General features: G+C 50.1%; 1 protein-coding gene across 3 annotated transcripts in view; it reads left to right on the forward strand.

Moving 5' to 3' along the window:
• Positions 1-15,813, forward strand: part of Scube1 (signal peptide, CUB domain and EGF like domain containing 1) — a 137,248-nt gene that overhangs the window by 20,784 nt on the left and 100,651 nt on the right. For 2 of the 3 annotated variants that reach the window (XM_008844731.1, XM_008844732.2), the window contains exon 3: positions 2,755-2,883. The exons of the other annotated variant lie outside the window; for it this stretch is intronic. In XM_008844731.1, the coding sequence (XP_008842953.1) occupies positions 2,755-2,883 (129 nt within the window). The remainder of the gene's footprint in view (positions 1-2,754; positions 2,884-15,813) is intronic. 3 annotated transcript variants of the gene reach the window in all.

Consider the following 15,813-nt stretch of genomic DNA (forward strand, 5'->3'; position numbering starts at 1 on the left):
GGCTCTTTGGAACTGACTGATTCAGCTCCACCCCACAAGTTGGGACCTGGCCAGCTTTGCCTGAATCACCTGCATGAGGAAAGGAAGGAAGGAAGAAGAGCCTGGGAGCTGCTCAGTCAGTTCAGTGAGAGGAGCTGCCCGTGCTGACAGGCAGTGGGAGGACGTGGCTAGCAGGAAGCTTGTAACCATGTTAAAGGTGGAGAAAAATCACATCAGCTACATGTGTAGCTCCAGAGCTGGGAAGTGAGTGGTGGGAGTGACAGAATGGAGACCAGTGGGTCCCAGGAGCTGATTGGCCAGTCAGCCTAACCAAATCAGTAAGCTCCAGGTTCAGTGAGAGGGCCTGTCTCAAAAAATAAAGTGAAAAGGGCTAGGGAGATGGCTCAGCGGTTAAGAGCACTGGCTGCTTTTGCAGAGGACCTGAGTTCAATTCCCAGCACCCACATGGCAGCTAACAGCCATCCATAACTCCAGTTACAGGGGATATGATGCCCTCTTCTGACCTCTGTGGGCATTGCACAACACGAGTGAACTTACATGCATGCAGGAAATACATTCATACGCATAAAGTAAAAATAATAAATAAAATGTTAAAAAATTTAAAAAGGGAAGAACAATCAAGGAAGACACCCAACATTGACCTCTGATCTCCACATGCAGAGAGAGAGAGAGAGAGAGAAAGAGAAGAAAAATCAGACTGGAAATGGCTCAGCAGTTAAGAGCACTGGCTGCTCTGGCAGAGGACCTGGTTGGGTTCCCAGCATCCACATGGGGGCTAACAATGGTCTATAATGCCGGTTCCAGGAGACCCAACTCCCTCTTCTGCCCTCTGCAGGCATTGTATGCATCTGGCACTTACATATACACAGGCAAAACACACAGTTTTGGTTTTTGGTTTTTTGGTTTTTGTTTTTTATTTTAAGTTTAAAAAGAAGAAGAAAAAAAAAAACCCAAAACATTCTCAGAAGCTGAGCAGATGTCCAAGGAGTGTAGAAGTAAAATCGTCCCCTGTGATACGATGCCTGGTGCAGTGCAGCTGGTAAATTAAAGCTGGGCTGCATTGTCTTAGGAGTGTATATAGAAGACCTGGAGGAGAAGTGTTTAGATTGGTATTTCCAGGCTGAGGAGGAAGGTCAGAACTGCAAGCAAGAAGCAGTGATCCCCTCGGTCTGCATAAACTTCTGCGCCCTTTCAATAAACCTAAAGCCATCCACCTTCCTTTAATAGTATTTGAAAATACTAGGGGTGTTAAATATCCTGATTTAAATATTCCACAGTTCAAGCGCATTGCAGAGTTGAACCAAGCGGCCACTGTAGGTAGAGAGGTAAAGCCTCCGGACTCTGGGACCGTTGAAGAACCCTCATCATATAGCTCGCTGACTGGGTACCAGGAGTGGGCCGCACTGCCCAGAGCCTGCTCTCTGTTGTTTCTGTTCTGTTCTTGTTATCAGTCACCCTCTACTCCTTGGGCTTGGTGTCTACACTGGGTTTGGTCACCTCCTGGAAGAGTGTTGGGCTTTAGGTTCCCTGGGAATCCAGAGCTGGGCTACACGGCATTGGAATCCCACATGTAGCAGCTATAGGTGTGTGTGGCCTCCCTGTGGGAGGTTCCTTCAGAGCGCTGTAAAACTGGGCTGAGACCCGAGTCAGTGTGGGGATGGTACTGTCTGGTGCACAGGACTTGGGCAGGAAGCAGCCTATTGAATGTTAACAAGACAAGTTCCTATTCTTTCTGGAACTCTAGAACCGATAGCCCTCTGACCCCTGCTGGGAAATGTTGGAAAAAAAAAAAAGATTTAAAACAGCAGAAAGAGTGACCTTTTACCAAGGCTATTGACCATTGTTTATGAGACAGAGGTCTTTGTTATAACAAGGGAGCTGGAACAGCTGAATCCCAGGCCTCAAGCTGACAGGGAAGGCAGCTACTTGGGGGAGTTAGTGGACATTTCTTTCATTCCAGACATGACACTTTTTGGTGATGTGCAGAGTTCATTTTCCTTGATCTCCCTGCTTCAAAAGAGTTGGTTCCCAGGGGTCAAAGGACCCCACATGTTGGTAATGTTGACAGGCTTCACATGGGCCAGTCAGGTGTGAATCTGAATTGCTTCCTTCACCGTGGCAGAAATTGGAAGCCCCCCACACCAAATGTGACCCTGCCCTGAAAACTGGTAGCCAAGCCTCCCTGCAGAGCCAAGATTGATAACTCTCCAATCCCCCACAAATGAACTTCACTGAACTTGTTGAGTTATCCCCAATCGTCTCATTTCTGTTGCTGTGATAAAATACCCAGACATAAAGCAGCTTTGAGGAGAAAGGAGTTTGTTTCAGCTTACAGTTCCAGATTATATATAGTCAACCATTGTGGGGAAGTCAAAGAGGGACTTCAGACAATGAGTCACATCACAACCACAGTCAAGAGCTGAGAGAGATGAGTGGATACACGTTCACGTGCTTGCTTGTGCGCTCTCTACTCTCAAATAGCTCAAGACCTGCTGCCTAGGGAACAGTGCTGCCCACAGTGGGCTGGGTCTTCCCACACCAATGAACTTATTAAAGTCCCCCATAGACTAACCCAAATGTAGGCAATCCCTCCTCAAGACTCTCCCTAGGTTCCTAGGTGATTCTAGGTTCTGTCAAGTTGATGATAAACACCAACTACCTCACCCCTAATCACTCACATCATGGTGATTTGAGCCGTGGGAGAGGGGACCCCAAGCTCTTGCTCTGACACCTCTTATGTCCCCCTCTTTGCAGACATTGATGAGTGTGAGAATGACTATTACAACGGGGGCTGTGTCCACGACTGCATCAACATCCCGGGGAACTACAGGTGCACCTGCTTTGATGGCTTCATGCTGGCACATGATGGACACAACTGCCTGGGTGAGTGGTGTGGCCATGACCTGCCCATAGCCTGCCTGGTTCTCAGTTTAAGCACGTATTGCTGGGTGCTGTGGGGAGACGCACCTTCCTCTGGATCCTTAGTTTTATTAGATATAAAATACACAGACCATGTGGCTTCTATGACAGAAATTTATGCTCTGGCTGTTCTGGAGGCTGGAGGTCCATGATCAGACACAAATGATTTCCTTCTTTTGTGTGTCAGCACATGGTATTTCCTTCATGTGTGCATTTGTCTGGTGTCTCTCTGGGTCCTAACCACCTCTTTTCTTAAGGGTACCTGGGCCAATTGATGGCTCAGTAGGTAAAGGCACTTGCCACCAAGCCTGAGGATCTGATTCAATTCCCAGGATTCATATGGTAGGAGAGTTCCACACATGCACTGTAGCGTATGCACACCCATACAGACCACACACACACACACACACACACACACCACATTACACACTAAATAAACAAAAAAATTAAGGGCACCTGTCCATTTCTTAGTGTAACTGGCTCTTTAAAGTCTCCAAATTTAGCCATATTCAAAGATACTAGGTGTTGAATTCCTTCAACATGGGAATTTTGAGGAGGCAGAGTTCAGCCCATAGTCTTGTATACCTCCAGTTGTCCATGGTTCAAAGACATGAATAATGTCTTTGATTCTTAAGACAATTATATAAAATTCATAAGCTTGTCCATTTCTGCTGAATAACATTAAGAAAATGCAGAACAGGAGAAAACACAGGAAGCTTCTGCATTCTGTTCATGTGCCCTTGGGAGTCTTCTGTCTGCCTCTGCCTGTTTTTGCTGTCCTGTGCTCAGATGGTCAGCATGATCTGGTCTCTTTAGCGTCAGGAGCAGCTCAGACAATTTCATGCAGCCTCTGTTTCTGCCTAGTCATTCTGTGGTCTGATAAGTTGCTAAACTTCTTGGGGTTATCACAACAAATTGATAAAGCAGGCAGCCCTCATAATAGAGGTTTGATTCTCTCACACTTTTAGAAGTTAGGAACCCAAAGTCAAGGCAGTGGTGGAACTGGTTCCATCCAAGGGCTGTGGGGGAAGGTCTGTTCAGGCCTTTCTCCTGGCCTCTTGTCACCTCACGAATTCCTTAGCTTGTAGATGGCATTTTCTCCTTGTCTCCACAAGTCTTAGAGCTCTGTCTGTCTCTGTGTCCAGATTTCCCTTCCTTATAAGGACATCAGTCACATTGGATAAGGGCCCACCATGGCCACCTCATTTTAGCCTGATCATCTGTTGTGATGGTTAAAATTGATTGCCATCTTGGCTGGATTTAGAATCACCATGGAAACACCTTTGAGTGTGTCTGTGAGGGATTTTCTAGATTAGGTTAATTGAGGTAAGACAATCCACACTAAATGTGGGTGCCGCCATTCCATGTGCTAGGGTCACAGACTGCATAAAAAAGAGAAAGTGGGCCGAGCACAAGCGAGCACTGCTCTGATTCCTGACTATGGGTGCAACGTGGCCAGCTGCTTCCTCGAGCTCCTAGTGCCTGACTTCCCCTGCCACAAATGACTGGACCTCATAGAACTGAAAGCCAAAATAAATGCTTCCTTCCTTAAGTGGCTTTGGGTCAGATCACAGACACCAGAAAAGTAACTAATACATCCTCCAAGACCATTATTCCTAAAGGCCACATTCACAGTCCTGGGGCCAGGCCCTCCGGATCTTCTGAGAAGACATTATTCAACCCATTATGAGGATGATTCGCAGTCTTTAACCAAGATACAGCAACTAGTGGATCATGCATGGCACACACTTGCCTACCCCCAGACCTCTTATATCACTGGCTGCAGGGACATGGCCACTATATCCTGTAGGGCATGTGTGAGAGTTGCAGGATCATGCCTAGAAACACGTTATCTCTGTCCCTTGTCGATGGAGAAAGGTTGGCAGACATGGCCCATCACAGGCTGCTCTGAGCAGTAACCATAGTAATGTCCATTCAGCTGAGAAGCCAGTGTGGCCCAGGACTGTGAGAAGCTCATGGCATTACTGTCGCCATGGTCTCTGAGATTCATCTTCTGTAGGTCACTGTTACTACATCACCAGGCTGAGCATAGGGATGAAATGCAGACTGGCCAATGCTGAGCACAGGCTAAAGAGTCAATGAGTGGGCATTACTTTAATCCAGGTGACCTGGCCATTTCTCTGCATTAACCATCAGAATCCAGAAGTGAGTTGACTTCAGAGCTCCTGTCTGGTTTTGTTTAATGCGTGTTTGGTCTCAGATGAGTTTGTTATAGGAAACAGATCTGTGAACATACAATTATACCCCAAATAAGCACCAAAACAGAGGTCTGGACAAGAGTTACTGAAGACCAGAAGGGCCTATGAAAAGCTACCCCTGGCTGGGACGGGGTGGAAGTGGGGGGAACGGGAGCTTCAAAGAAGAGGAAACACTCAACAGGCTCTTGGGGGTGGGGCGGAGTTTGTACATCTGAGCACTGTGTGTGTGGAGGCCTGAGGGCAGCTCCCCAAGGCTGGGTTCAGGGTACACAGGAGTGGGCGACTGCAGAACCAGGCAGGGCCTTTGACTAGAGAAGGCCCAGCCGCTACAGGGCCACACCCAGGTTAAGTATTATCCAAGGGTTATCTCACTGCCCCTCCCCTGCTGTGTGTGATGCTTCCCCGCTGTGTGTAGACAGCACATTTCAGTAATTAAGTAGTCGGAGGAGGCAGTGCTCACAGTCCTGGTGGGATGTCCCATTAGATGCAGCAGTGGCACTCTGGCCACAGAAACAGATCTAGAAGATGCCAGTTTGAAGTTTAAATCTTGGCTCTCCAGTTCTGAACTGTTTGGCCTTTGGTCAGTATCTTGGCCTTTCCATTCCTCAATTTCCTCCCTACAACATGGAATGTGTCTAATCCATGTCATGTAGGCTTTGAGCCAGGGTTCAGGACATTATAGATGTCAAGTAAATCGCAGAGTATCTGGCACCAGAAATGGCGTGGGCCTGGGGCTGGTCCTCAGCTGCTGGATGAGATGTGTTGGTAGCTTTGATACCTTTAAGGCCTCATGGGGCTAGAGCCCACCGCCTGTGCAACCTGGACAGTGTCTGACACCTGGAACCCCCTAACTGGCCCTGTGCTCTGACTGTTGAAGGGCTCTCAACTCCTGCTATGGTCCAATTGAACCCCGCTAGCCTCACAGTGACGTCCGTGCACACCTTTGTTTTAACAACGTTTTCACGGTGGATTCTTTTTACACTGATGGATATGAGAGAATGGGGTAAAGCCCCTCTCTGCCCAGTCCCGCCTCTGAGCATCTCTCCAGCTGAGGACATACCTTTCTTACATACTTCCTTTGTCTGGTCTTTACACACACACACACACACACACACAGTGGGGGTGGGGGAAGGTTGGGACACAAGGCATGACATGAGCTGATGGAGGGTTGAGACAAATGACAGAGGAATAAACAGGGCTCGGACCAGGAATTGTCCAGCACAGGCTGTGGTAACCCCATTCCTCCTGAGTCTCAGCAGGGAGGCTCCTCAGACCCTCCCTTGCCTTAGTGGCCCCAGCTACAAAATGGTGGGCAGAACCAGCCTCAAGGGAGCGGTAGGCTGACTAAAGCTAGAAGAGAATGGGTAAAGTTAGTGAAGAGTTCTGGCCGGGGCCAGACATTATCACTGAACTGTAGTGGAGGTTTCAAGCTGGCAGGCCACAGCCCTCATCTGACCCACAAGCAGGGTTTGTCTCCCCACAGCGGTGGGGTTTGTTATTACTATCACTGAATGAACTGTCAACACTCCAGAATTAGAGGAAAGCACATCATAGTCAGTTCTTCCAGCCAGGCATAGTGGTACACACAGGTAATCCTAGTACTTGGGAGGCAAAGGCAAGCAAATTCAGCATTCGAGGTTAACCTGGGTTACATGGTGAGTTCAAGACCAGCGGTATTTTCAGTATCTCCCTTGTTTGGTCCCTGTGATCCCCTCATATTTGTGGGACTTGAGGACAAAGAATGGGGATGTCCCTCCCTGAATCAAGAATGTTCTCTGTCTTCTCCTTCCTTGACACACAGGCCTTCCTAGTGACCTGTAGGACTGGACATGAATTCTGAATTCCAGGACTCCCTGAACTTTGGTGCCAGAAAGTGGAAGCAGAGTCATACCTGCTCCCCTCCCCGTCTTCCCATCCACCCATCACCATCCACCCACCCCTCCACCCATCACCAATGTCAGCGCCCCTGACCTAAATGTTGGAGCTCTGGTGTTTTGCCCCAAAGTAGCTGCCCTAATGCTATGGCTCAGACCCAAGCGTCATCTGTCCCTCTGCGAACCAAGAGCTTGGGGACATTTAGACGGGATGTGTTAAGAGTCCCAAATGCCCAGGATGCAGTCTAGAGTGGTGGAACGTTTTGCCGGTAACCCTGCCCCCGTCATAGACTCCAAATCCCAGAAGGAAGCTGACAACTACAGGACAGACAGAGCAGGGCCCCAGAGTGAGGTCCAGGACAGGGAGCCCCCGCCCACTGGAAGGGACTGTATTGAGCTGCCCCCTGGAAAGAGTGTGAACAGTCTCTTCCCCTCTCCTTTGCTCACGGCAGTCAGCCTTGCTCAGAGAACTGCCCACTGTCTGGCAGGGCTTTACCCTGAGTGGTAGGTGGCTGTGAGGGACTGGCTGGTTACTGGAAGGTCCTCTGTGCACTGCTATACACAGTCTTACACCTCTGCTCAGACACCAAGCTGCAGCTCACAGCCCATCATGCACTGGGAAGAGTCAGGCCTGGGTGTTGTTTTGTCTCTTGAAGTCTGGGTGGAGAGTTTTGTTAGAGTTCTAACGTTCCTCTCTGAACCCCACTGAATTCTTGGGGACGGTGACCAGGGCAAGCACTGATCAACTTTGAGAACAACAGGGAGGTTTGAATCCAGAGTCAGCTGAGGGCTGAAGGGTCACTTTCCTGTCTGAGTTTTCATAGTTGAATGGTTTCTTGCCTTTTGGACAGGCGAGACTATTTTTCTATAGAGATGGCTTGTCTGTGACCGTGTCCTGGAGGGGAGCCAAGTCTGTGCTCTGGGGAGTGAAGCCCTCTCTCTATTTGACATCTTTATTGAGGAATTTCTCAAATATAACAGAAAATGACACCAGAGGGAATTCAAACCACGATGAGCTCTTGCTCAACCCCAAATGGCTGCTTTTAGCTGTGTAATTACTTGAAATAGCAATAGTTCTGTTTGAAAAATATTATTCCAAACGCTGTACAATTGGCCAGCAGAGCAATATTTAGGCTAATAGAATAAGATTTTTTTCATCTTAAATTAGAACCAGCAGTGGGTTATTTTTCCCCATCTCCACAAAGCAAGGCTCCTCTTTCCCAAAGCCATCAGTTCACTTAGCCAGATGCTTGCTTCAACCTCAACCTTTACCTTGACTTACTGAAAAACGTGTTTCTCAAGTTGCTCCCAGCTGGAATTTTGGACTTGCCTGCAGCTCTTTTAGCCTCGCTGAAGAGCTGTCATCTGCAGCCGCATCCAACAGAACAGCTGATTGATTAACCAGATCACACAATAGCAACGCACATTAATGAGACTCCACTGTCTGCCTGACCTTGTGCTCAGAGGCATAGACCAGTGAGGGATGAACTCCTACACGTTATGGGAGCTGCCCAGGGTTGGATTGGTGTTCTTTCATTGGTCCTCCTCAACATCCATGGGTAGATGCCACCAGCCTCCTCTTCTTCACCCGTGGGTAGGCAGCACCTCCTCTTCATCTGTGGGTGGACAACACTAGCATCCTTTCCATCCATGGGTAGATGCCACTAATGTCATTTTACAAAAGAGAAAACTGAGGCTCAGGGAGGGAAAGTGACCTACTCAAAAACTCACAAAAGCCAGTAAGAAATACAGCTTGAACCAGAGCCCAGGCATGTGATTTTAGTTCAAGCCTAGAACCTGTGCCTGATGCCCACCTCTGCCCCACAGCACCCAGGAAAGCACCTTCTCTGGGAGGTGAGCCAGGTTTAGGGAGGGTCCTTTCCTGTTAGATATGCCAGGCATGCGTTGTGCTCAGAGCTTGAGCTGGGAGCCACCAAGGCTGTTCAGTAGTCCCAATACCTGTCAGGCCAGGTGGGTGGTAGTGTGCCTAAGGGCAAAAGGGCACCGCACTCCAGCAAGCTCACATCAGGGGCACCCCATCCATGTGCTGAGGGAAGAGCTTGCTGCCTTATTTAGGCATCTCCCGTGGGCTTTGTCCCACCCGATGTGACAGTACAGAGCCCTGTTTTTCCAGAGCTGCTCCCAGACCTCCACTGCTTCCCCAGAGCACCTGGCTCACAAGGAACCTCACTCAGGGCCCTGCCAACTCTCACTCTCCCCCTCTACCCCCACCCACTATCCGTGCCTCAAACCCTCCTACTCATCTCTACAGCTGACAAGCTGCCTTTAAAGAGTTGTAGAATGAATAAAAGGATTGCCACTTGGGCAAAGCTTCCACTCAGTTGTGCTGGGCTAAAGAAGAATTAACTGGAAAGCTGTCCCAGGCCCCAGCTTGGCGGGGAGGATGGACGCATGCACAGCCTTCATGTGAGGTGGAAGCGATGTCTAACCTGCTGCCCAGGTTTGTACACACAAAAATTGTTCTGAGCACACACTGTGTACCAGTTTAAGTGCCAGAATTACATAGCAAGGACACAGACAGCAAGCACATGAACGTGTAGCTCAGCAAAATAGTTTCAATCAGGTCAGAACCACTCAAAAAGTAATCATAAAAACAGAACAGCATGACAGGAAGTGCTAGGGGAAGATGGCAGCACCAGGTACCTGGGGGTTTGATCACACTGCCACGTGACAGACACCCCACACTAAGTGGCATGCAACACCATCGCCCACTGCCCCTGGAATTCATGGGTCAAGGTCTGAGTGAGATATTACCAGCCTCTGCTCTGAGGTGTCTGGGTACTCAGCTGGAAGACATGAAACTGGTCAGGAGCTAGAACCTGTTCCATCTGTAAGCTTCCTGGCCCATGTCTAGTGGCTGTTGCTGGCTGGTGGCCAGAGCATGTATGGGCAGCCTTTCTGTCTGGTCTTTCATGTGGGCCAGTGCAAGCTTCCTCTACCAGGTGGCTGGGTCCCAGCAGAACAAGGTCAAGTGTGGGAACTTCCCCCACATTCCTGTGGTGAAGGTGGATTCAACAGTCCCCCTTTATGTAAGAGGAGGAGATGTGGGACAGGGCCTCAGGGAGAAGGAGGTGCCACGTGGAGATCTGGGGAGCTCTGCTCACAGAAAGGGGATGGATGGATGGTCCTGAGATGGAGACAAGTTAGGCCAGTCTGGGGACAGGTACCTGGAAAACCTTAAGTGGGTGAGAGGGACAGAGAGTCAAAGAGGCAGGCCAAGACCAGTCACATATTACATCAGGAACCCTGGAAAGGGTGCGTTTTACTCCAAGTTTACTGGGAAGCTGTGGGACATTTTGACCAGACACTAACATGTTTTGGTTGGCATTTTAAAAAATATTTCATTTACTTATTTTATGTGTATGGGCATATTGCCTACACATGTATAAATGTACCCATGTCATGCAGTGCCTGCAGGGGTCAGAAGAGGGTGTCGAATTCCCCTGGAACTGGAGTTAAGGATCATTGTTAGCCGCCATGTGGGTGCTGGGCATCAAACCCAGGTCTTCTGGAAGAGCAGCCAGGGCTCTTAACTGTGGAGCCATCTCTCCAGCCCATTGGTTGACATTTTAATAAAAAACACTTCCTGGTTTCAAGTAGAAAATGTTACAGGGAACAGGGGGAAGATTGGCTTAAGCAGGAAGTCCCCTGTAATGGCCTGGCCAGATGCTGGTGACTCAGTGTGAGGCAGCAATCAGTGGTAGAGGTGGTGACTGAACTCAGAATATATTTTGCAAATAGCAGGAAGTCATGATGTGTTAGACACAGGAGGTAAGGGAGAGTGAGGCCCAAAGCTGACTGCTGTGGTTTGACATGCAGTGCCCATGTGGCTCTGCCCTGTGACCAAGGTGAAGATACCTTGAGTGGGGAGAGAACCGACAGATGTTAGACAGACAGATGTTGGGATGGAGTACAGGACTCAAGTCAGCTTGACTGAATTCTGTTTGAGATAGTAACCAGCCATCCGGGTGGAAATGGCATACAAGGTCAGTTACCTCTGGAGTCAGACTTGGGCAACCTGTGAGCCACTAGCTTCTAGATGGCTTTTGAAGCCAGAGAGGTTGGTAACCATTTATCTCATAAAGATCACAGGAGCACCTGTCCTTGGGTGGGAGCTCACTATGCCAAGATGGATGACCTGTTCCCTGCCCTCAGGAAGCATAGGAGCTCAACCTGCCTGGCCCTGAGCCCTGAGTCCATCACTGTGTGACCTTGGGCGAGTAACTTAGCTTCTCTGAACCTCTGCTGTAAGGCGGTATCCTAATTTGTTTCTCCATTGCTGTGACAAAACACTCTCACCAATACCAACTTGGGGAGGAAAGGGTTTATTCAGCTTACATCTCCTGGGTTGCAGTTCATCACTGAGGGAGCCCAAAGTAGGAACTCAGGGAAGGAACCTGGAGGCAGGAGCTAGAGCACAGGCCATGGAGGAATGTTGCTTACTGGCTTGCTCCCCTGGGCCCTGTTCAGTCTGCTTTCTTATACAACACAGGCCCACCTGCCCAGGGGTGGCACCACCCACAGTGGGCTGGGCCCTCCCATGTTACTCAACAACCAAGAAAATGCCACATAGACGTGGCCACAGGCCAGTCCAATGGAGGCAATTCCCCAACTGTGGCTTCCTCTACCCAGGTGTGTCAAGTTGATACTGAAGCTATCCAGGTGGGGTCAGTGGTCGTTTATTTGCTAGAGATGAGGCTGAGACCAAATGAAATGAACTATGTAAAGCACCCAGTGCAGTGCCCGACATGTGCCAAGAGCTCCACAGGTATCTGTCTCAGCATTCATTCCCAATGTGCAAATCACAGTACTTTTTAAAGACAATGGGTCTATTTGAGCTGGTGAGATACAGGGGGTCAGCCTGGGCTGTGGGCTGTGTGTGAAACCTGTGCTCCCCACATTCCATGAGGTGTTCCTGCCAGATGAACAGCTGCTTACAGACCTCCAGGTCAGAAAGCCCCACTTCCTCTGTGGTGACACAGGGTCGTATGATGTCAGGGCTTTCAACACACCTCTTCATTTCTCTTGTGAGATAGGGAAGACCCTTCTCTGTTATGTCCAGATGGAGAGGTGGGTGTGTAGGAGATGCTGGAGGCTGCCAAGTAGAAGAGGAGAGACGGAGGGGCACTTGGGAGATGCTTGCAGGGTCCAGAGCCCAGCTGCACCTGGGGAGAAAGAGACTAGGATGCCCAAATGCTCTGGGTGGGAGTGGCCATCACAGCTCCCTCTTCAGGCCTGGGCTAGGCTGGACTGGATGGCATTGGTGAAGGGGCCACCGCCCCCGCCCCGGAAGGACAGCTGGAGCCAGTGCTTGTTGCTGCCCTAAACCGCTGATAAAGGCTCAAGTTGCCTCTGTTTATTTGTCTTTATACTTGAACAGCTCGAACATGTTTCTTGCTGGGGAAAAAATGTTGACTATCTTAATGTAAGACTGAACAGCCTATTCTCACTGCATAAGCAGCAGTGTTTCTGAGGCAAGCAGAAGAAGCCTGTGCCTCTTCCCTTGTTCCATTCTCCCCATCCTGGCCCACACTGTCAGAGTTCAAGACAGTCGACCTTTTACAATTCTACATTTGGCTTGGTTGTTGAGACAGGGTCTCATGCAGCCCAGACTGGCTTTGAACTTCCTATATATCTGAAGCTGGCCTTGAACTCCTGATCCTCCTGCCTTTACCTCTGAAACACTGGGGTTATAGGCATGCACCACCACACCCATTTTACAGCTGCTAATTTGATGGAAATTCCTTGGCCTGAGAAAAAGAAACTCATGCTGGATTGTCGCGAACCACTGCAAAAATGGAAAGCACGTGTGGAAAGGCAGACTGGCTCCAAGCCGGGGCTCCCCGCCTCCTGTCCGGGGCCAGCCAGGAAATGGGGGTGAGCTTCTTACAGAGGAGCCCAGGCCAGCACCAGAGTGCAAGGACAGTCACCCAAGAGTCGGGCACTGTGGGCTGCAGCCTTACTAAAGGACACTGGGACTCTCCCTGCCTCTGAGCCTCAGTTTCCACATGCCATATGAGACTAAGGAGATAGGATTTGGCCAGTAGTTTTCAGTCTTCGTGGGACTGTGTGGAAAACAGCAGAATTCCTTTTCTTCACAGAATTCACGGGGGTGTCACATTGTTCTGACTGTAATGGGAGGCCAGATTAACTAGGATCATGGAGCACCACAGAGCCCACAAGGTCCCTGGCTTCAGGAACAGTCTAGATCCTAGCTGGGCTGCTTCTCCCCAGGGTCCTGTGCGTTGGCCTCAGGGTCATTCAGGGACAGAGACCAAACTCTTTACTGTGTGGAAAACAGCAGAATTCCTTTTCTTCACAGAATTCACGGGGGTGTCACATTGTTCTGACTGTAATGGGAGGCCAGATTAACTAGGATCATGGAGCACCACAGAGCCCACAAGGTCCCTGGCTTCAGGAACAGTCTAGATCCTAGCTGGGCTGCTTCTCCCCAGGGTCCTGTGCGTTGGCCTCAGGGTCATTCAGGGACAGAGACCAAACTCTTGCTCCTCAACCCAGGGAGAATGTCTCAGGATTGTGGCCTCCACTTCCCTAAACAAGGCCCTCCTGTTTTCCAGGCCAGGTACCTGGGTTCCTGACACTGGAATGGCCCACTCTCAACCTCCCAATTAGCTCATCCACACTTGTCTCTCAGATCATAGCCAAGGAGTCAGCCCTAGAGAAGTCCTCCTAGAGTACCCCTCCCTTTTCTGGGGGTGTCCCTTTGAGATATCCCTAGGGCCTGGGAATGGATCAACCTTGGGAATCCCTAGGGCCCTGCACTTTAGATCAACTTGGCTCTTCATTGAGTTGGCCTTGTTCTTGTGTGAGAGAGGGATGGCAGATGAGTATCAAGGGGATGGGGTGGGCATGCAGACCTGCTGCTGGGGCAGAGTGCTATCAAGTGAGCAGGTAAATTGGGAAGGTTTCCTACCAGCCTGGCAGCCAGACTCCATAGGCCATCTCCCACACAGACCACACTCTCACAGACCACACCCCCATAGACCATGGCTCCAAATGTGCCCAGGTCTCATCTTCCCCCCAACCCCAGCTCCTTCCACCCTCTGCTCTAGATGCAGAGAGCATGGATTTGGACATCAGTTGTCCTTAGGCCTCAACTCATTGGCTCTCTTCCTAGACAGGTGTGGGGTTAGGGGCCAGATCTGTGTTCAGTTTTGTCTGGAAAGATGGCATGATGATAGTGCCAGAAAGGGACCCTGGGAATATAGCATGCTGGTCGTGTGGAAGTGTGGTCTGTGGGGGTGTAGCCTATGTGGAGGTGTGGTCTATGGGGGCATGGTCTAGGAGGAGAGTGGTCTATGTGGAGGTGTGGACTATGTGGAGAGGTGGTCTATGTGGGGGGTGGTCTGTGGGATGTTGTCTGTATAGGAGATGACCAGTGGGTATGTGGTCTGTGGGGCCATGGTCTATGGAGATGTGGTCTGTGTGGAGTGTGGTTTGTGGGGGATATGAGGCATGATTTGTGGGGGGGGGTGGTCTCTATGGGATATAGTCTATGACTCCTGATCCTCCTGCCTTTACCTCTGAAACACTGGGGTTATAGGCATGCACCACCACACCCATTTTACAGCTGCTAATTTGATGGAAATTCCTTGGCCTGAGAAAAAGAAACTCATGCTGGATTGTCGCGAACCACTGCAAAAATGGAAAGCACGTGTGGAAAGGCAGACTGGCTCCAAGCCGGGGCTCCCCGCCTCCTGTCCGGGGCCAGCCAGGAAATGGGGGTGAGCTTCTTACAGAGGAGCCCAGGCCAGCACCAGAGTGCAAGGACAGTCACCCAAGAGTCGGGCACTGTGGGCTGCAGCCTTACTAAAGGACACTGGGACTCTCCCTGCCTCTGAGCCTCAGTTTCCACATGCCATATGAGACTAAGGAGATAGGATTTGGCCAGTAGTTTTCAGTCTTCGTGGGACTGTGTGGAAAACAGCAGAATTCCTTTTCTTCACAGAATTCACGGGGGTGTCACATTGTTCTGACTGTAATGGGAGGCCAGATTAACTAGGATCATGGAGCACCACAGAGCCCACAAGGTCCCTGGCTTCAGGAACAGTCTAGATCCTAGCTGGGCTGCTTCTCCCCAGGGTCCTGTGCGTTGGCCTCAGGGTCATTCAGGGACAGAGACCAAACTCTTTTCTATGAACTCCTCAACCCAGGGAGAATGTCTCAGGATTGTGGCCTCCACTTCCCTAAACAAGGCCCTCCTGTTTTCCAGGCCAGGTACCTGGGTTCCTGACACTGGAATGGCCCACTCTCAACCTCCCAATTAGCTCATCCACACTTGTCTCTCAGATCATAGCCAAGGAGTCAGCCCTAGAGAAGTCCTCCTAGAGTACCCCTCCCTTTTCTGGGGGTGTCCCTTTGAGATATCCCTAGGGCCTGGGAATGGATCAACCTTGGGAATCCCTAGGGCCCTGCACTTTAGATCAACTTGGCTCTTCATTGAGTTGGCCTTGTTCTTGTGTGAGAGAGGGATGGCAGATGAGTATCAAGGGGATGGGGTGGGCATGCAGACCTGCTGCTGGGGCAGAGTGCTATCAAGTGAGCAGGTAAATTGGGAAGGTTTCCTACCAGCCTGGCAGCCAGACTCCATAGGCCATCTCCCACACAGACCACACTCTCACAGACCACACCCCCATAGACCATGGCTCCAAATGTGCCCAGGTCTCATCTTCCCCCCAACCCCAGCTCCTTCCACCCTCTGCTCTAGATGCAGAGAGCATGGATTTGGACATCAGTTGTCCTTAGGCCTCAACTCATTG

Source organism: Nannospalax galili, unplaced genomic scaffold, assembly GCF_000622305.1.
Source record: "Nannospalax galili isolate Female #2095 unplaced genomic scaffold, S.galili_v1.0 scaffold180, whole genome shotgun sequence".
Taxonomy (NCBI): domain Eukaryota; kingdom Metazoa; phylum Chordata; class Mammalia; order Rodentia; family Spalacidae; genus Nannospalax; species Nannospalax galili.